This window comes from Phaseolus vulgaris, chromosome 3 (genome assembly GCF_000499845.2).
Source record: "Phaseolus vulgaris cultivar G19833 chromosome 3, P. vulgaris v2.0, whole genome shotgun sequence".
In the NCBI taxonomy this organism is placed as follows: Eukaryota; Viridiplantae; Streptophyta; class Magnoliopsida; order Fabales; family Fabaceae; genus Phaseolus; species Phaseolus vulgaris.
In genome coordinates, this window is record NC_023757.2 from 770,064 (window position 1) to 790,576 (window position 20,513).

General features: G+C 30.2%; 3 protein-coding genes across 8 annotated transcripts; 2 read left to right on the forward strand and 1 right to left on the reverse strand.

Annotated features, from left to right (window-relative positions):
* The first annotated feature begins 387 nt into the window (after positions 1 to 387).
* Positions 388 to 5,168, forward strand: LOC137806070 (protein S-acyltransferase 11). Of its 6 annotated transcripts, none has more exons than XM_068605998.1 (5): positions 388 to 521; positions 2,068 to 2,293; positions 3,877 to 4,175; positions 4,593 to 4,745; positions 4,875 to 5,168. In XM_068605998.1, the coding sequence occupies exons 1-5, from the start codon at positions 498 to 500 to the stop codon at positions 5,073 to 5,075; spliced, it is 903 nt and encodes a 300-aa protein (XP_068462099.1). In that variant the 5' UTR covers positions 388 to 497; the 3' UTR covers positions 5,076 to 5,168. The 6 variants fall into 6 exon arrangements, with proteins under 6 accessions (XP_068462099.1, XP_068462100.1, XP_068462095.1 ...); XM_068605999.1 differs by having other exon boundaries at positions 2,068 to 2,228; positions 3,877 to 4,059; positions 4,139 to 4,175; positions 4,593 to 5,168; XM_068605994.1 differs by having other exon boundaries at positions 4,593 to 5,168.
* Positions 5,169 to 8,239: 3,071 nt separating this feature from the next.
* On the reverse strand, positions 8,240 to 12,081 carry LOC137805725 (uncharacterized RING finger protein C548.05c-like). Its single transcript, XM_068605658.1, has 5 exons — positions 11,774 to 12,081; positions 11,385 to 11,436; positions 9,808 to 9,890; positions 9,225 to 9,466; positions 8,240 to 8,466 (listed from the first exon to the last, which is right to left on the reverse strand). Exons 1-4 carry the CDS (start codon positions 11,933 to 11,935, stop codon positions 9,227 to 9,229), a joined length of 537 nt encoding a protein of 178 aa, XP_068461759.1. The 5' UTR covers positions 11,936 to 12,081; the 3' UTR covers positions 8,240 to 8,466; positions 9,225 to 9,226.
* A 5,729-nt stretch (positions 12,082 to 17,810) lies between these two features.
* LOC137806071 (probable xyloglucan galactosyltransferase GT17) lies at positions 17,811 to 20,091 on the forward strand. The gene is made up of 2 exons (XM_068606000.1): positions 17,811 to 18,527; positions 19,015 to 20,091. Exons 1-2 carry the CDS (start codon positions 17,960 to 17,962, stop codon positions 19,824 to 19,826), a joined length of 1,380 nt encoding a protein of 459 aa, XP_068462101.1. The 5' UTR covers positions 17,811 to 17,959; the 3' UTR covers positions 19,827 to 20,091.
* The last annotated feature ends 422 nt before the right edge of the window (positions 20,092 to 20,513 follow it).

A 20,513-nucleotide genomic window follows, 5' to 3' on the forward strand; every position in this document is an offset into this window, starting at 1 on the left:
ACTTTAATATAAAAAAAAAATCAGTAAAAAAAGTTATATCTATCAAATACGACTTTAGTATAAAAAAGGGAAAAAAATTAAAGTAAAAACAAAGAAAAAATAAAAAAAATTATGTTTATCATACACAACTTTAATAAATAAAAATATGAAATAAAATCATTTAAGTCAAACATGACTTTTGTATTGTTAAAAAAAAGTTATACTTCTACAACACAATTTAATACCAAAATAAAAGTAGAATATTCAAATTTATAGGGGTGCACATGGAAATCATGGGGTGCAAAAAGAAATGTTCTTCTTTCAGATGCTAGCGTGGGAATGGTTTTGAACCGAACCGAACCGAACCGGTTGTAGCTAGTGTGGGAAAGGGTGAACCGAAACTCGTTGGTTTGAAATGCGTCATCGCACGTGCGATTTATTGAGATGAAAAACAAAATTGAAAACCCCTTCGTCAAGTTTGTTCGAGTTCTAGCTTAGCTCCCAATTCTTGCACTGTTATGGATTCTTCTTCTTCGACCCAGGTTGGTTCCAAATCATACCCCTTTTCTTCTTTCCATGTTTTTCTCTTTATTTCTTTATTTGGGTTCTCTTTTTTCTCTTTATTAGTTTCTCAATTATCATCGCTTCTTGGATCAATTGTTAAATCAAACCATTATTTCCGTTATATACGAGTCTCACTGTGTATTCAAACTATAACCCTGAACCAAAGATGTATTCTTTTTTCGTTATATAGATAGTGGCATGCGTTTAATCTCTTGGAGTGTGTTTCATTGACTAATATTATGAAAGGGTAGAAAGAAGAAATCATTTTTATCATGCTTTTTTATGTTATTATTGTTTTAATTACTTTAGTGGAAGTTGTTTTATTTGATGTGGTACTCTTGCAACTGTATTTGTTGAATTGAACAGAAAATCAAATGTTAAATTGCTTTGTCACAAAATCAGGTTGTTAGGAAGCTTGATTCTGGGTTTTTGTTCTCGAATACCCTTTTTAATTTTGAGTGGGAAAGTTTTGAGAATACCAAGAAAAGGAATGACACAGGACCAATAGGAAATTGCCCCTCTGGAGCAGGAGTAAAATGTTAGTTTATTGCCCTTTTTGTGATGTGAATTGTTGTGGGTGTGGTTGTTAGAGAAGGTGAAGAGTAGGGAACTTAGAACAGAGTGGGATTGTTTAGAAAGGTTTGGTTTCATTCCAGAATGAGTTCATGTTGACTTTATATCTAAACTTGTTTTTGTTGTATAAACCAGTAGAAAGTGTTCTATTTCCATTCCAAGTTTTCTAGTACACAACATGTTCAACTTTGCAGGACATTTAATGAATCCTTATCTATGAAATGACAAAATGTTAAACTGAAAGAGATATCAATCTATCACACCTCGTGTGTTCCAATTAGCCTATTTTGGGGAAAAGAAAAGCAATTGTTTTTGTGGAAGCTGTGTGAGAGAGGTTTTAAGAAAATGCCATTTTTTTTCCTAGAAAATGTTGAAAACAAAAACACATTGTTAAGACAAGGGCTGTTATGACAACTACGCACATCCTAGCACAACTATATCATTGATTCTTAGAAATTCCCTAAATCAGGATGAATGCAAGTTGGCAAATGAGAATTAACCCTTTAATTTCAAATATTGTGCCATGCTTATAATCAAATCTTCTGCCCCCAAATGGAAAGCGCGCATTAATTACATGTGAAGAAAATATCTGAAACTGGGTATTTGAGTTTGCTTATGTGTGGGTAATTAATCCTTTAGCAGTTAGGTTAGAGCTCCTTACTGTATTATCATTATTATTATTTATCAGACAAAAAATGTGAATCTTTAACATTCGGAAAAAGAATAATGTGTAATTATACTTTGTTTTTGTTTCTTGTACTTGTAATTGGAGTTTCTAACTTCTCTGGAAATCATATGATTTTGGACATCAATATTCTTAGCCCTTATGATTTCTCGGTCTCAGTCATTTAGTAAATAGATGACTTCATGGCTGTTATTGCTTGCCTTTTTTTCTCTCTACAGTTTGAAAATTTTGTAGCTTCCTTGGTTGCTCATGTAAGTCACATATAGGAGCAATATGTAACTGAGGTTACTGAGAATTATGAGACAATATGCTGGGGTTGTGGACTGCGTGTTTTGCTTCCATCATGTGCCTCTGCTTTCAAATGTGGCTGGTGTGGGGCTATTACAGATCATAACAAAAAGAAACGTGACCAGAAGAAGTTCATCAGGTGGAGAGTAGTGCGTGATCGATGCTTTGTTTCTGTTGTCCTCGTATTTATATTTTTTATAATATGTAAGTCTCTGTTGTTCCTGTTGTTTTCTGCTTTTATTTATTGTCATCGATTATGAGCAGACTTGTTTTTATTTTCCTCAGGGTAGGTGTTAGTTTTAAAATTGTTCCTCCTTTTCTGTGTTTTTCTCTTCCTGCCAACATATTTTTATCAAATATCTGCCTAGTGTCAGAAGTTTGTATGATAGATTCAAATTGAGAGATGGTGTACAAGTCTTCCGTTACTACAGTCTAGTGCGTTGGTCCTAGTACTTTCGGGGTCTTATAAATATACGTGATCTGAAGGTTTAGAGTATGAGATAAGCTAAATGGCAAGAAAATTCAACCAAAATAATTCTGAAAATCTAGAGCATACAAGAAAGACACATCAGATGAACAAATTTAAGTAATCTTCTTACATCTCTACCAGTGAAACCCCTCTTGAATAAAAATTAGACAGAAGCCAAGAAAATCACTTTATCCCACGCAAAATGCAATTATGAAATATTTTGTAAAGGCCATGGCATTGCTCTTCCATCATATTATGTTTGCCTCTTTCCTTATCTTTCCAATAAAATATTGCCTTCCCTTAAAAAATGAGAAAATCACTAGTAGTGAATTGTTTTTATAATATTTTATTTAGAAAAATTAGGCACTTAAGTGGTTACTCATTAGGCACTCCTTTCGTTAATTGTTCGTAAACCAGAATATTGTTATTTCTCAACAAGAACTCCTTTTTGTTTTTATTTTTAATAATTTTTCTGAAATAGAATTTTCTCTCAGATTATTTTTTTTGGCTTCTTCGAGATATCATCTTGTTTTATTTTTCTTCTTTTCTTTCCTTTTCTACTTTTTGTTTGAACAAAGGGAAAAAAATCATCTATTAGAAAATGCCCTCTCCATTTCTCTTTAGTGTCTTCGAATACCCAGGTTTTCTTGTTAGTCAAGGAAGCCTTTTCCTTATTAATTTATTATTTATCTGATGAAATTCAAGCATCTAGATTTTTTCCTTATATAAAAAACAATCTCTGTGCTTTGTCTAATATATTCAGCTTTTAGAAAGGCAAGAATAATATGTAGGAACTCTCAAAAAATGTTAGTTTGATGCCCTGAGAATTTGGAGAGATATCTTGTTTGGAATTTATTGCTAAATCTGTAATCTGTGAATACCTTTGGATATAGATCTGGTCTGCCTGCCATGTAGAGACCATGTCCTGCAATTTTAATTCTTGATCTTCAATCTACTCACTAATTTGCATTGTTACTAGATTAAGATTTTATATGCCCGATGACTTAAAAAGATGATTTCATTACATTGTTTTATTTAAAGTTTGGATTGGCTATGAAAAGAGGGCATGTATTTGATGTTATAGTTTCAGTTCTTATTGGTGCTTTTCAGGATCTTGTAGTGCTGAGGAAATTTTTCTTTGGTTTATGATTATCTGTTTTTCTCCCTAATGATGTCAAACTATAGCAGATCATCCTATTAGCAGTAGATCTTCATTAAATGTTTTATTGTGGTGTCTGTTAATCCTTAATATCCATCAGCTCTTCCAAAAATGGACTGAATTATTTTATTACTTTCTTGTACATGTTTTTTTGTGCAGTTGGTGGGGTGTGGGCAGTTTATCCTGTTCTCTTTTCTATCAGTATTCTCTGTGGAGTTTTTCACTCAATCATTACAGCAATATTGTCCATAGCCACCATTTCCTTTTTCAGCATTTCAGCATTTCAGTGTGCTGGCGCACCACCAAATGTGTTATGGGGAAGCTACCCTGCTGTAGGGAAAGGTGACCTTGAAAATTATACTTTTTGTCACTACTGCTCTAAACCAAAGTCACCTAGAGCTCATCATTGTCGTTCTTGTAGAAAATGCATCCTGGACATGGATCATCACTGCCCATTTGTAAGTTTTCACTTTCCATCGTCTTCTAGTTATGGAAATATCAGTTTTGTTGTTGCAATCAACTCTTCAATTTTTGGTTTATATAGTAATTAATGCACGCCATATTTAATTGCACAACTTTTTACCATATCAAGTTTTAGCTATATAGTTCTGTATGGATCTCAGTTTGGTTGTTGCTAAAGAGTTTCTTTGTTGTTGTGAATTGTGTGTTTAATCACCACATGTAAATCCTTTACTTATAATCATTCAAAGTATAATATAGGGAAACCTAATAATGGAGAATATTTGTAGCGTTGCTGTAATCATTACCTACCAACTTTTTTAGAATGGATGATTTTGTTGGTGGTTATAGTGATAAAATAGCATTTTAAACTTGCTTTGTCTTAATGCTCGTTTGATCATATAAATCTTTGGCAGATTGGGAACTGTGTTGGTGCAGCTAATCACCGGAGCTTCATTGGCTTCCTCATTTCTGTAGTGTTGAGCACAATCTATGTCTCTATCATGTCTGTATATGCAGGCTTGCATCTGTGGCCACCATTGACATACTCCTTTAGGCACATAAACGGGGTTAGTGGCAGCTATCTGGCATGGACAATTTTGAATGAAATTGTTGTTGCATTCCTGAGATCTGCCCTGCTTCTTTCCTCTAGGGGACTCATTCTTGCTTATCTCTTCATTGCAAGTGTTTCGTTGCAGATAGGATTAACCGTTCTTTTGTGGCAGCAGCTCTCCTATATATACGAGGGGAAAACATACTTGAGTCACTTGAGTTCACAAGGAGATAATGAAGAAGAGAAGAAAGATTGTCAAAACATTGTTAGATTTTTTGGTCTTCAATATTCTATAACCAGATTTTTACCAAACTTCCGTATTACTCGAAAGAAACACATCAAATGAAAACATGTTTTTTAGGCGATGACATTGGCACACTTTCACAATCTGTATCAGTACAATTGGAATTTTTTCAGAAAAATATCACTTGTGTATAAATTGTCTCTTATGTGTTGGCTGATGATGAATTAGTTTCCAATTGTGTTTAGTATTTGCTCTGAATATGGTATGGGAAATTTTAGGGACACATTCTTCATTGTGTTTGTGTCCAAAATCAATTGGGGTTGTGTTCTAGAATTTTTTAGGGTGGTTTGGTCTTCTAGCTGTGTACAGAAGAGGATATAGGACTCTCTTGATCTTGAGTTTTTGAAGTGTTTGTGTGAATAGAAGGTGATTTAGAACTCTCTTGATCTTGGGTTTTTGAAGTTTTTGTGTGAAAATAGAAGGTGATTTAGGACTCTCTTAGTACTTTGTACTTCCAAATTTTAATAAATTAAACTACTTACTTTAGGCTTAGTGAGTCTGAAGGTCTCACTTTATTGAAAAAAATGCACTGTGCAAACACTGTACTAAACAAAATTCTACTTTTATTTTATACAGGGAAACTTGACAACCTAAAAATAAATATATAAGAAAAGATAAGTTTGAAATTAAATGATATGAAAAAATATTAAAATAATAATTAAAAGTTGTAATGTGATTATATAAAAAATTATAAGTTGTTATCATTATCCTTTTGTACATTGCTTTTTTAAAATAAATCTTGTACATTTTACTAACAAAATTTTATTTTACGAGTTATATTATCCTTAGTGTCACATTTTTTGTTTACATTTAACAATGTATTAATGTGTTAAAAAAAGAATGATATTTTGTCCTTTTTTTTTGTTAAACAGTGTTGTTTGGATAACTATTTTGTAAAATAATATTTTGATGTCATTTGATTTTTTGTAAACCTTTTTTGTTATGCATGTCAACATAATATTGGACATTTAGCCATTAATAAATTACATTAATATTAAAAATATGATGATACAAATATATAGAAAAAATTAGACGGTAAAATTTGTAAAATAGTAATAGTTGAATTATATATATATATATATATATATATATTATAATAAAAAAAATCCTATAGTAAAAGATATTTTTTTTCGGAGTTTCCATTTCTCATTAAGGAAGATTTCATTTTTTTTGGTATTGAAATAATTATTAAATACATATTAATGAAGAGGAAAGAGAGAATTTGCCGAAAATATATCAATGGTTTTTTTAAAAAGAATTAAATGCAGCTATTATTTATTTAAGTTAAAATAAATGAAAAATTAAGATTGTAAACACACACACACGCCACCTAGAAAATACATTCTGAAAAATAATATCCAAAATTCAAAAATGTGTTTTCCTAAAATATATCTAGAAAAAGGGGTTTCGAAAGTATTTTTTTTTATTCTCATACTCTTTTCATTTAAGGTCATTTTTATTATTTTGTAAAGCTATTTCTTTTATTTTGCAAAATTTGTGATGTTTTGTTTGTGTTTATAGTGGTTGAAAGAGGTTGAGGCTATATAGAGGTATTCTCTTGAAAAAACAATAGTCCAAGAATATAGAAAAACAACATATTTATGGAAAATAACTATAATAATAAGAAAACCCATTTCCTATAAAAGGTATAAGAAAGCTAGAAAACAATGTGTGATAATTGTAAGTATAAAAGGAAACAGAGAAACTCATTGTGATTCATGAATAAAATAATTTAGAAGCAGATAGAGATGGTGCAATAACACATATCTGCATCTTCTATTAAAGTAAAACCAGCAATTAAGCATGCAAAGTAAGCAATTCAAATTAGGGAAAGAATTTTGAGAAACAAGATCATGTTGATTTAAAAAGAGAAGAATGTATGGAGGTGCAGGAAGAAACAGTCTAGGTTGTGCTCACAATTGTTATTTTTTTTTCATGCACTTAGTTGACTGTTTCGTCCTGCACCTCCATATCTTCTTCTGGCACCTCCATACATAACATGAAAATATATTTTTATCCTTATTGTGTCATCCCCATAGAATAACTTCCGGATTATGTAATCCAAAAATCACATTTAAAAAAAGACTTCCAGATTACATAATCCGGAAGTTAAAAAAGACTTCCGGATTATGTAATCTGGAAAGTAATCATGCATCTGAAAAAGACTTCCAGATTATATAATCCGGAAGCTAATTACAAATTTGAAAAATGACTTCCAGATTATGTAATCCAGAATATTACAGAGGGACATTTTTGAAAATACGAAAATCTATGGAGGTGAGAGAAGAAAGTATGGAGGTGGAGGAAGAAGCAGCCCACTTAGTTACATCTTTGGGCTTTCTTTTTCTTCTGGATTGTTTGAGTAAACTCCTTTTTGTTGGATTACTCATATTTTTTTTTAAAAAAAAATTGAAATATTCCTTAAATATTTTTATTTATTAATTTTTTTATTACTAATAAAAAAATACAACATCCATAAGATTATATGCTAGAAACATAGGGTTAGGTTAATAATTTTACTATTTTTATGTTGAAATTTAAATTTTACTACTCTTAATAAAAAAAATATAAAGAACAAGAAAAAAACACTACACAGTTTCTTCTTATACAAATAAAATAAGAAAAAATAATAAGATTAGTGTTTTTTTTCTTCATAATTTTTATTTTAATTGTTAAGTGAAAATAAATCATTACAAAAATATATTTTCATAATAATAAGAATTTGAGTATTTTGGCCCAATCAATATGTAAAAATAATAAATATTTAACCTTATTTGTTTAAAATATTTAACATGAATGTTAAGGATTTATGTTAAATAATAAATGTTTTCTTGTAAAAGCATAGTTTTAGATTTTAAAATAGATGTTGAGATTTATGTTAAGATTTACTTAGAAGATATTTTAACACTCAATTTCACCATATAACATCATAATAAACTATAGATAAAATAGAAGAAAAAGAATAATCCTTTTCTTTATCCATCAAAATCCAAATCCAAAATCATGCTTAAAAATATTGGAAGTTTAACAAAAACAAAGAGATTTAAGAAATGTGCACACAAAATTTAGATCTTGAGGCTGATTTTAAAAAATATCACCAAATCATTTTGCAACAAATTTACCAAGTTGATCAGAAAAACATTTTAGGATGTAAACATTCATGTTCTTAGTGACACCTAGTCTCCACAAACAATAAAACAAAACACTATCAGCAAATTGCAAATCCATAAATTCCTCATAAGATTATCCAGTCACCAATAAAGTTAAGGTTAAAACAAAAACTTGATGAACATTGTTGTTAAAATAACAAAGCATCTTTGTGAAAATCAATAGGCATCTTCCCTAACAAACACATAAAGCAGCCACCAAAAATTTGGAGATTACAATCTTGTATCTGTGATTCTCCTCAATAAGATCTTGCCACAGAGATCTCCTGTTGAATGACAAGACATCAACCAGTTAGGGTACAAACTAAGGAATTTCTGTTCATTTTCTTTTAATGAAACAACATTAGAAAAGTATTTCCTGATAGCATTCATATTCATTTGAAAAGCATCATCAAAACAAATAAAAGGAAAAAAAAATTAACTCGTTATTACGAAGTGAATTTTAATTGTAACTCAATTCCATAAAATCAGAGTAAGTTAATTGTAACTCAATTCCATAAAATCAGAGTAAGGTTTGCACCCACTTATATGAAATGTTCTCATTTGTGAGATATCTAACATTGTTATAAGTAAATTATGAAAACTAAGAAAGAGAGTTAGGGGAAGTTTGTGAAATTGTATGAAAAAATAAAACTAATCCAAATAGTTTATGAAAGTTAAAAATGAGAGAAGACATTCAATAAATCATGCAACCTTTTGTTTTGTGGGTAATTTTGATCATCAACTATTTAGAACATTGTATAAGCTATTAGAAACATGTTTTTAAACATCATTTTCAGTCTAGCTCAACCAAACAACATAAACTTTTACTCTCTTTTTGCACTTCCTATATAAATCACCTAACATATGATATGAGAATGTTTACATATCCTATATCAAATTTAAATTACTAGCTAAATTCCACAGACTCCCAGAGAAAATATCCAAACAAAATAACTGGAAAATAATGTTAGCCATTTATAGTACAAAGTCACAGTGACATGAAAACACTAGAGTGAATATAAATGAGTTGTTTTGGTGATACCTTTAACTAAGAGATGGAAGAAAGACCCTTATGAGTTGGTTCTTTGTAACCTTCTTTCTGCAGGTAGGGCACTTATTCTGTGTAGATATTGCAGTGGTAATGCAACCCCTGCAAAAGATATGACCACACCTGGTAGACATGGGTTCTACAAAAGCAGCCATGCATATTGGACAATCAAGTACAGGTTTCTTAGGAGGTGGTTCAGGTGACTTCTTTTCATTCTCCTTCTTTGCATTGTCCTCCTGTCATAACAATAATGATGTATTCACAACCTCATTTACTCAGTAAGAAACATAAACATAATCAATACTAAAGTGAGGGGGCATTGTGAAAAAATTAACATGTTCTTCTGAGTATGAAGTTCTTGCACACTAAGATGGACAAAATCTAGTTATGTTTAACAAAAAGAACTAATATTATATTGAAGTTATGAAATGCTGTGCATGTTAGTAAGACAACCTTTTGTTTTTGTGGGACTAAATTCTCTGAGATGAACTAAGATGAACAAAATCACAGCATTCTCAGCTCCAAATCATTAACAATATATAGCAAAGAAAAAGCTTAGTTTAGAGGATTTCATTACCGTAGAACTGCTACCAGTTTCCACAGTTCTATAGATTTTTCCATCAATCACTATCTGTTTTGGCAATTCTCCAGTCTCTTCATCTGCAATGGGTAATTTTTTTAAAAAAATCAATGAATGAAATAAAGTATTTGAAAGATAGACTAATCCATATACAAAAGAAGTGTTTATAACAGTCTATCTTTGTGTATGTTACAGGATATGATCAACCAGTACAAAAGAGTGCATCCCCTATGGAACATCAAAATACAACCATAGTTCATGAATGACAGATTAAACCACCACAGTTATATTAAGAATTTATCAAAAATAAGCTCAGTAATCAAATAGTACATAAAATAGTGTGTCATGCCAGATGATTGTTGTTTTTTGAAATGTAAGTTTATCTGAGATATCAAACATATCTGAGATCTCAAATCTATATAAGATGTCAAGTTGTATAGTAGTGATGAATAACATAAAAGTTTTTATAAAAAAAAATTACCACAAAAATATGTGCAAACTCTACACTCACATTCATGGTTTCCACATTCTAAAGTTGGATTTATTGCTATGAAATGATATATACCATAAATCTAAGGGTATGAGTTGATTCATTTATATATGTGATAATGAATATCAATTCTTTTCCTCATTTGTTGTTCCTCCTGTAGCTTGCATTTAATCAAGTATAAGGCTATTCATTAGAGGTAAAACCTTGTAATAGATTTTCAAAATGTTACAGTATATGGTCCACTTGAGTGAAAACTTCTCTCCATTGACAATGGAACCAATTAAAAACAGTTCTCTTCTTTCAAAAACAGCTACATGTGAAGAAAAATGGAGTGTAATGCAAAGACTAGTAAACCACCAACACTTGTTAAGGTTATGTAAAGAAATGGAACGCATTCCAACCCATTAACCTACCCTCATCAATGTAGGATTAAAGTTATTAAATAATTTCAAAATTGAAATCTATTTCAGAAAAGAAAAATTCATCTCAACAATGTTTTTCTTTCAATTGTTCAAAACTTTGTATAAATTTCAAATTGACACTGAATTAAGATGCCAATTCAACTCAGGATAGTCACTTCTTCATGAGGAAAAATGGAAACCAAACCATCAAATTTCATGAAGACATCAATATCCAAACAGAATCACAGAGAACAAAAAATTAAAACTTTTGTTCACCAACACAACACATTGATGCAAAAGTGGACTACCCATACTATCTCAGATTTGAAATAAGGTTCTCATGTCTTTAAAAGAACCAAATAAAATAGAAAAAAATGAAAAAAAAAAACACACTGATATACACTATGGTAGGCAAAAGGAAATAATTTATTAAAAGAAATGCATAGATATATCATTTGGTTTAATAGATACATTAATCATATCAGACTGCACATTCACATCTTTTCAATTTGTAGAGGTATAAAGAAATGGAAGCCAAGCCTGAAAACTTATCAAAAAACCAACACATTCAAACAGAATAAACAAAATCACCACCAACTAAAACAAAAATGATGAAAAAACAAAGCCAAATCCAAAAAAGAAATCTCAAAATCATTTCATCACTGTCAAAAAAAATGAGTTACCTATATCATAAATGCTCCTCCTGTGAATCCTCCTCCTCTGATTGCTCCTAGCCTGAGATAACAAAAATCAGAATCATTTCTTTTCTATCAGGATCCAACCTGTATACATACCAACAACTGCACTACTCAAAAGAAAGAACCAATAAACTTACCAGAACCAACCAACAAAATCAACGAAAGCACCTAAACAAAACACTACCACCAAACCTTCAAACACAGAGACTTTAAATCGACATGAAACACGTCAACAAATCAATACACCAATCAGAATCATACAGAAGGAACACTTATCAAAATTTAAACAATGGTTTTAATTCTTGAGTCATCAACACAGATTTTTTTGTTTTTCCTGAGAAAATTAAACTTAATCTGAGCAACAAAGTTTGAACCTGAGCAAATGTAGTTGGTGACAGTTCAACCACATCATCATCATCATCCTCGTTTGGATCAACAGCATTCTGCACAGTAGTCTCCTCTAATGGTGGCATGAGGTTCAGGTCCAACTGCAAGGCCTTCCTCTGACGGCTACCCCTCAAGGATCTTGAACTCATCTTCTTCACAGTCTCCGAAAGTCCAACAAAGTGAGGAAGAAATTGCAGAGAGAGAGAGCCAATTCAGAAGAACTAGAAAAGGTGGTGAAGGGAATGCACATGCATGCTGAGAAACACAGAGAAGAGAGAGAAAAAAAAGTAAAAGTGAGAAAAGAGTGAAGTGAAGAGAGATATATAGAAGAGAGTGTAAGAAGTGAGAAAATGGTGGCACGCTTCCACACGTGTGGCATTGGACCACACGCTCACTTTAATTTTTCATTTTCGTCAACTCATACAACGTAACTCTTCTTATCAAACAAGTGACAGATTGTAATTTTTGTTTTTTTCCTCAAATTCTTCATTATTTTTATTTTATTTTATATTAAACATTAATTCTCCATTAATACATTTCACAGTTTAAATGTTATTTATTACTTTTATTTTTTTTCAACTTTATAACATTTTACTGATATTATTTGTTTAAAATTTATCATTATTATTGTTATTATTATTATTAACCAAAACGCATGTTATTCATATCTTTTATAACTATTTTAATGAATAATTAGTTAAAAGATAAGAAAATTAAAATTTGAAAAAAGTATACACAAGAATAAATAAAATTAAAGAAAACATTTTTAGGATGTTGGAATCCTTATAGAAAACTATCAAACATCTAAGAGAAACAAAATTCAAAAAATTACATATATACATATAATTTGGTAAATATAGTATTAAAAAAATATATATATACTTCACTTTTAAGAAAAAAATAATTATTTTGAAATAAATTATTTAATTATACATTTTATTAAATAATTTTTATTTATTTATAAAAATATAAATTATTTAATTAAAAGATGACACAAAAAAGTTATCAAATAATATATCATCTCTCTATATACAATGGTATTTTTTTTACTATCGTATTATTAGAATAAATTACATTCGTCTCACCCTTTTTTTTCTTATTTTTTCATTTCGTTTTATATTTCAATCTTTTTAGATAACTTTAGAAAATTCTTTAATTATTTTGATAATATTGCACTTATATATTTAATTAACTTCTTTTACTTTGTTTTAAAATTATTATAATGTGTATACTGTTATAAGAATGGTTATTATAAACGGTAAAATTTTGAAATGTCGTAATAATAATCATAATAATAATTAATCTCTTAATTAGTCCTGTTGTCTTTATAATTGTCCCACTTATTCTTTCTCTTTCTACATATAACGCACCACAAACATGCATTTATTGCGGGAAATATATTGAAAATTTCATTAATAAACGAATTTAATATTTAATGTTTTAAACTAAATTTAAGTTAAGAATGGAGAAGATATTTATTGAAAGGAGTTGTTGGATAAGAAATGTAAAATATTCATTAATTGAAAAACATAATTTAACCATTAATTTCTTAATTAATTTAAAATAATTCATTTAATATATTAAGTCATCTTCAATCAATACACTCCTTTTTATTTTTTTTATTTTACTTTTGACAGTATATCATCATCTTCTGTAAAAGAAAATAAAGTTAGTGACTATATATTTTTTTTTTAAATAAAAGTTTTCAAGTTAGACATCATTATGCAAGACATCTTAGTTATGCTGACACTTCAAGTAACAACAATCATTTGTCATCACATGAAAAATAAATATTATTAAAAAAATACAAAAATATGAGAGACTAAACAAAAACTCATATGTTAACAAAAACGATACATAGGTAGATTATATTTATTCATAAAGAAGTCTAAGAACAGGTTGTAGCATATTGTACCAATGAAAAGATTTTCTATGAATAAATCCTAAATTAGCCAACTTATCAACACACGCATTTCTTTCCTGACAAATATGAGTAACTCTAAATCTGATTTCCCCACAGTAATTAAGACAAGTATTGCATTTATTACGAAGTATATTTTTTTATTTTAAAATTTCACTAAATCGTATAATTTGGAGAGAAAATATCATCTAAAATGCATGAAATTAAATAAATTAGGCTATGTAATTCCTTATCTTTTATTATACATTAAAAATAGTCATTACTACTCTATTCTTAGAACTCGGATAAATAATGTAATTTGGAAGAAAAAAATTTAACAAAAACAGTAAAAAAGTTAGAAAATTAATTCATTTTCTAATTAAATTAATACATTAAATTCTCAATTTTTTTTCTATATTAAAAGTAATCATTGTTCAGTTTTAATAATTTAGATAAAAAAATGTAATTTGGAATAAAAAAAATCTTAACTAAAATATATAAAAATGAATAAATTAGGTATTTTAATTCATTTTATAATGAAATTACTAAATTAATTTTTCATTTATCTACATTAAAAACAGTCCTTATTCGGGTTTTTAGTTCAACTAAATAATGCAATTAGAAATAAAAGTATTAACTAACTATATACATACAAAAACAGTAGTTTTTAGCGAAGTGGTACGCATTCACATGGTGAGGACGTTATTTGTTGTTGTTACCATAATCAATTTCTGAATTTGAACCATACTAACTAGTTTTTTTAGAAAAAAAAAAGGATTAAATTGAGAATGTTCAAAATAATAAGATGAAATGGAAAAAAATTATCACAATAGTGGAAATAATTATATTATAAGATTTGTTATAATATAATTTAATTTTATATTAAATATTTAACCTATATCCTGACGTTAAAGATGAAACATCTTAAACATGAAATTAGACAGAACCACGTAACAGGTAACACAAGAAATTTATTATAGTGCATGGTTGGGTGTGTTGAGTGTGTTTCACAACGTTCCATTGCTAAATTTTGTCCGGTTTAGGATGAGCAACGCGTCTGCTTCGGTGAATGAGGTTTGAGGAGTTGTTTGATTCACAGTAGTCAACTAGGTTTAGAAGCATAGAAACAAGTTATTTTTAACGGGAGAGTAGTGGATGTTCTGGCAGCTTTTGCTTTGATTCAATTAAAGACTTAGTCATGGGTAACATTCAAGTCACAATTTGCGAATTTTTCCTTTTCTGATTGGTGCATAGATCCGTTGATTTGTATGAGGATGTTCTCATGATGTATTCATTCAAGTTGTTTGACTGTTTTCCCTTGATGTCTTCCTCTGGGTTAGCTAGGAGAGTTCTGTTTTGGCGGACTTTAGAGTAAGTCTTGTGATGAAAATTATGGATGAGTTATTGTATAAAGGTTGAATCATCGCTAAAGTGATTCATATTTATTTATTGTTTATTACCGATAAAGAAACAATAAATATATTAAGATAAATATTCAATAACTCTAATATTATTTTACCAAAATAAAATTTAAATTTAGTTTAATATTATAAAACCGACTTGAAAAGTAAAATGTTTTCTCACTTATATACTAACAACATGTAATTTGGAGTAAAAAAAATCTTATTAAAATATATACAACTTTATAAATATATCAAATACAAAAATTTAATTTATAATATATATATATATATATATAAACATTGCATACCATCCTTATTAATTAAACTAAATAATGTATTTTCATTGAAACAAATATTCAACATATAAAATGTATAGAACTTTATAAATTTATTAGGAAACTAATTCAATATTAATTAAATTGGTAAATTAAATTAAATTCTATTTATTTATAAAATAATGATAGTCCTTATTGAACTCCTAGAATTCAACTAAATCATGAAATTTGGAATAAAAATATTCTTAACTAAGATGTATAGATTTTTTGTAAATTAGAAATTAGGACAATATTGATTTTTTTAATAAATTAATGTATTTAATCTCTTGAATGTGTACATTAAAGACAATCCTTATCCACTTCTTTAACTAAATCATGTACTTTTTAAATTAAAAAAATTATTAACTAAAATGTATAGAACTTAATAAATTTATAAATCAGGTAATTAATTTATTTCATTTTAAAATTAACTAATGCATTTCATGTAATTTGGAATAAAGTTCTTAACTAATTTATAAAACTTTATATAAAATGTGTGAAGGAGTATTTAAAACAGTTTATGTGGAGATGGAGAACATGAAACATTTCGGTGTTGTTGTTTATAAGGATTAGTTTAAGGAAAAATTACATGTCTACAAATAGACAAATTTTATACCAAACTCATCATGAAGAGAAGTCACATCTCCCTATTTTGTATAATGGAATCAATTTCACTTATCCTCTCAACAATTTTATCTGTGGCGTGAATGGTTTCATTGAGAAATGAAAAATCTTTTTTTTATTTAGTTTTATTTATGAAGATTTATAAATATATGGATTTGTTAAAGGAATTATTTTTTCTTTAGTCTCATGGAGTTTTTTTTTAAGTAAACGTCTATTCGATATTCTAATATAGTTATCTGAGCTTATTTGTAAGGGAGTTCAAAGGTCGATAACATCCATTCGTTTTTTTTATGATTCTTACTAAAAGTTAAAATATTATATTTTATTCATCCAATAATGAGATGAATCCCTCGTCAATACTAAGTAATCTCAAAAACACATGGAACACCAATTTCAAAAGACAATGAAATAATGCATAGTATAATTACAACTGTAAAATGTATAAAAACACGGGTTTAACTAGTTAAACATCAGGATCTTGTTCTCCAACAACAACCACATAACATTGTGGATGATTGAAAAAGTCGCAATCCATGACATACAAAACATGTCAATGAATACCAAATAAGGTCATGCCATATCCAAAATGATGCCTACATCAAAAAAACATTTGATTGAGCACACCAAACAACTCACACAACTACTTGATCATTGAGATAAATAATCCTGATGATCATAAATAGCTTTTATCTCCCATACTACTAAAGTTTGGCATTCTCTGCAAAATATCCTCACACATAGAGGCACCAATTTGACGACAACCCCTCCACCCAAATGTAACACTAAGAGATACGATAGACCCTCTAACCCATACAAGCAATTAAAGGTCCATAAAGCACAATTCAACCTCTTTTTCAACAACAATTTCATTTGTTGTAGAATCTTTCTGACCACACTCAAAGGAAGAACCTTACATTGATATTATAAATAGTCATCAAACTCTATTAACTCCTTCTAAACGTTTACCATAAAAAGTCCAAAACAAAATTTAGTGTTAGGTGACAACATGTGGCTAACTCTTGTCCTTAAAAATGTAAAACATGAGAGAAATAAGTCACTTCAATTGTAAAAATGTTTGCTCATCCGCACTCTAACTCCCATGCCCACACATGCACACACATAATAATTTTGGATTAAAAATCATAATATCATAATTTTTTTATCTCTATCTTATTATGTATCTCTCATGAAAATAATACAATGAAACCATTTAACTAATCATGTAAATAAAAAATTAATTTAATAAATAAAGCTAATTTTATTTAAAAAAATAGTTACTTTATAAAGTTAGCTCCTAAGCCCACTATCCAATTCTTTGCACAACCCAAACCCGCATTTGCAAAACCAATTACCTAACGGGCCGGGGCCACATTGTCATAAGTACTTTTTATCTCATTCCAGGACAATACACATTTAATATCAATATTTTCTTTCCTTTCTTATTTCAATTTTTTCAATCAATAAAGTTTAGGGTTTACACTCTTCCAGTAAAAAAAAAAACACTGATACTTGACACAGCATACAGTAAAAATATACTCTTAACAGATAAATAAATTAATATTTTAATTATTTATTCATTTTAATTAAAAAATTATAATATTATTACAAAGAGTCGCAACAAAGTAATAGTTATCTACTTCTCACTGCTTTATTATTATTATTATTATTTTTATCATACTTTATACTGATTATTATTTTTATTATTATTATTTACTATTACAGAAGAATTTGTTGAAAGGTGAAAGTTTACAAGGGTGCTGGAAAGTTGAATCTGAATTACTGCAAGTTCCTAAAGCAGCCATATAAGAACAGCACTGCAAGTTCTGTGTCCCACACAATGACTTCCACACCTAACCACCTCTCTCTCTCTCTCTCTCTCACCAATCACTTCATCATCTATTCTCCACCATCTTCTTCCATCCATCAACAACCATGTTCTTTCGCAAACCATCACCTCTTCACTCTCTCCCTTCCCCAACACCACCCTCCTTCTCCAAATCCAAACACCCCCACAACCACAAGTTAACCTACACCCTCTTCTTCTCCCTCTTCCTTCTTCCATGGCTTCTTCTTCTTCATCGCCACCTCACACCGTCACAAAAACACGCCGCCACGCCGTGCCACCCTTCACGACCGCTCTTCTACATCCTCCCCCTCCCCTCCCGCTTCAACCTGCAACTCCTCCACAACTGTCAAAACCTCAACATCTACACCAACATGTGCCCCCATGTCGCCAACAATGGCCTTGGCCAACCCCTCTCCACCCCCTCCTGGTACGCCACGCACCAGTTCATCGGAGAGATGATCCTGCACGCGCGTCTTGAGAACCACCCCTGCCGCACCTCCGATCCCCACGCCGCGCGGCTGTTCTACGTCCCCTTCTACGGTGGCCTCCACGCCTCCAGCGTGTTCCGTGAACAGAATCTCACCCTCCGGGATGCTCTGGCCGTCGATCTTGTTGACTTCGTCCAAAGTCAACCCTGGTGGCAGAGGCACAGCGGTAACAGAACTAAACCTAATTCTTCCTGCTTTGTTAGATTATATACTATATATTTTATTTTATTTTTATTTATCAGCAAAAGACATTAATATATACTATATAATATGTAGTTATTATATATTTTATATTTATAAAATTATAAACAACATATTCAAACATTTTTCTTCTATAAAAACGTGTTTTGTTATGTTTCCAAAAATTTAAAAATAAAATTATTCATACTTTTGTTTTATATCACGAGACTCTTAAATGGTGTGTCCGGACATACATATCGGACAAAGACATGTTTCAGTAAAATATTCAATTTAAAAAAATATTTATTATATTTTTTTACAATTCTAACATAATTCTGATAAATTTTTAAAAGAGATAAATATATTAATTTTTAAAAATTTAATTTTTTTTACAAATATAAACATATAATTATGAAAAATAGGTGACAAGTGAAATAGGTTTTGATAGTGAAGATTCCGTTTGTTGTGTGTAGGGAAGGACCATTTTGTTGCCCTGGGGAGAACCGCATGGGATTTCATGCGCACAGAAGATGGAGAAGACTTTGGAGCAAACATCTTCCTTAACCTACCTTCTGTCGGAAACATGTCGGTGCTAACAGTGGAACGAAATCCCTGGCATGGCCACAACCAATTCGCAATCCCCTACCCCTCCTACTTCCACCCCAAAACCCTCTCCGACATGCTCACGTGGCAGAACACCGTTCGTCAACGCCCTCGCCCCCACCTCTTCTCCTTCGTCGGCGGCACGCGCCCCAACCTCGCCAAAGCCAAGGTGCGCGACCACATCATCACCCAATGCGACACATCAGAACGCTGCGTTTTGGTCCGCTGCGCGAGTGGCGACGCGCGGTGCCACGACCCCATGCAGGTTCTGGAAGTTATGAGCAAGTCCACGTTCTGTCTCCAGGCCCCCGGAGACTCCTTCACGCGCCGGTCAACCTTCGACTCGATTCTCGCTGGGTGTATTCCGGTGTTTTTCTCAGAACACACTGCGTATACGCAGTACGTGTGGTATTTTCCTACGGAGAGGGATACGTATTCGGTATTCATCGACGAGAGAGAGGTGAATGAAGGGAAGAAAAGGATCGAAGATGTGCTTGTGGGAATTGAAGAGAAAGAGGTTGAGAAAATGCGTGAGGTGGTGATTGGGTTGATCCCGAAACTCACTTACACGCACCCCAATGCGAGTGGGGATGTTGGCTTTGAGGATGTTGTGGATGTCGCGCTGCAACACCTCTCACATCTCTTGGACGAATCCAGAAGCTTCGGAAGCGCCGACATTTGAATAAGTTGAAATTCGTTGACAACATTACATTTATATCAATATTTTAGAAAATAAATAAATAAATAATGAAAGAAGTTTTTGTTATAGAATATAATTAATTTAAAAAAAAAATCATTTGCATTTTTAGAATTATATTTTAATTTAAGTATAAACTAATTTTGGTTAGGAGGAAATTTACTTTTGTTTAGTTGGTTCTGGTTTGTAAAAGAATTTGTTTTAATAACAGTATTCATAAATAGTTTTAACTACAGGAAAAGTTATTTGATGATCTTTTAATTATTATAATAATACGATTTTAATTTTGTATATTTTAATTGTATGAATTAATTGTGATTTGGTGGTAAGTTTTTACATTGTGATTTATCAATTAGTTTCTTAAAAAGTATATATGGTTATGTGATTTTAGTTTTTCATCCATTCATATATATTCATCTTCCATGTCCATTAACTTATCATGTGTCATGCTTATGTGATTGGGTGATTATATTTTGAAACCATGCACCAATTTACACTTATAATAAAATATTAAACAAAATATAAAATCTTAAAATAATTTTTAAAATTAAAAAAAATTAAAAAAATTAAAATATTAATATTTAGTGAGGTGTAAGTGGAGAAATGGGTGTCAAATCCTATGTGATTTTAGCTTTTAATAGTTTTTTATTCAGTATTTTTTTTTAGTGAATT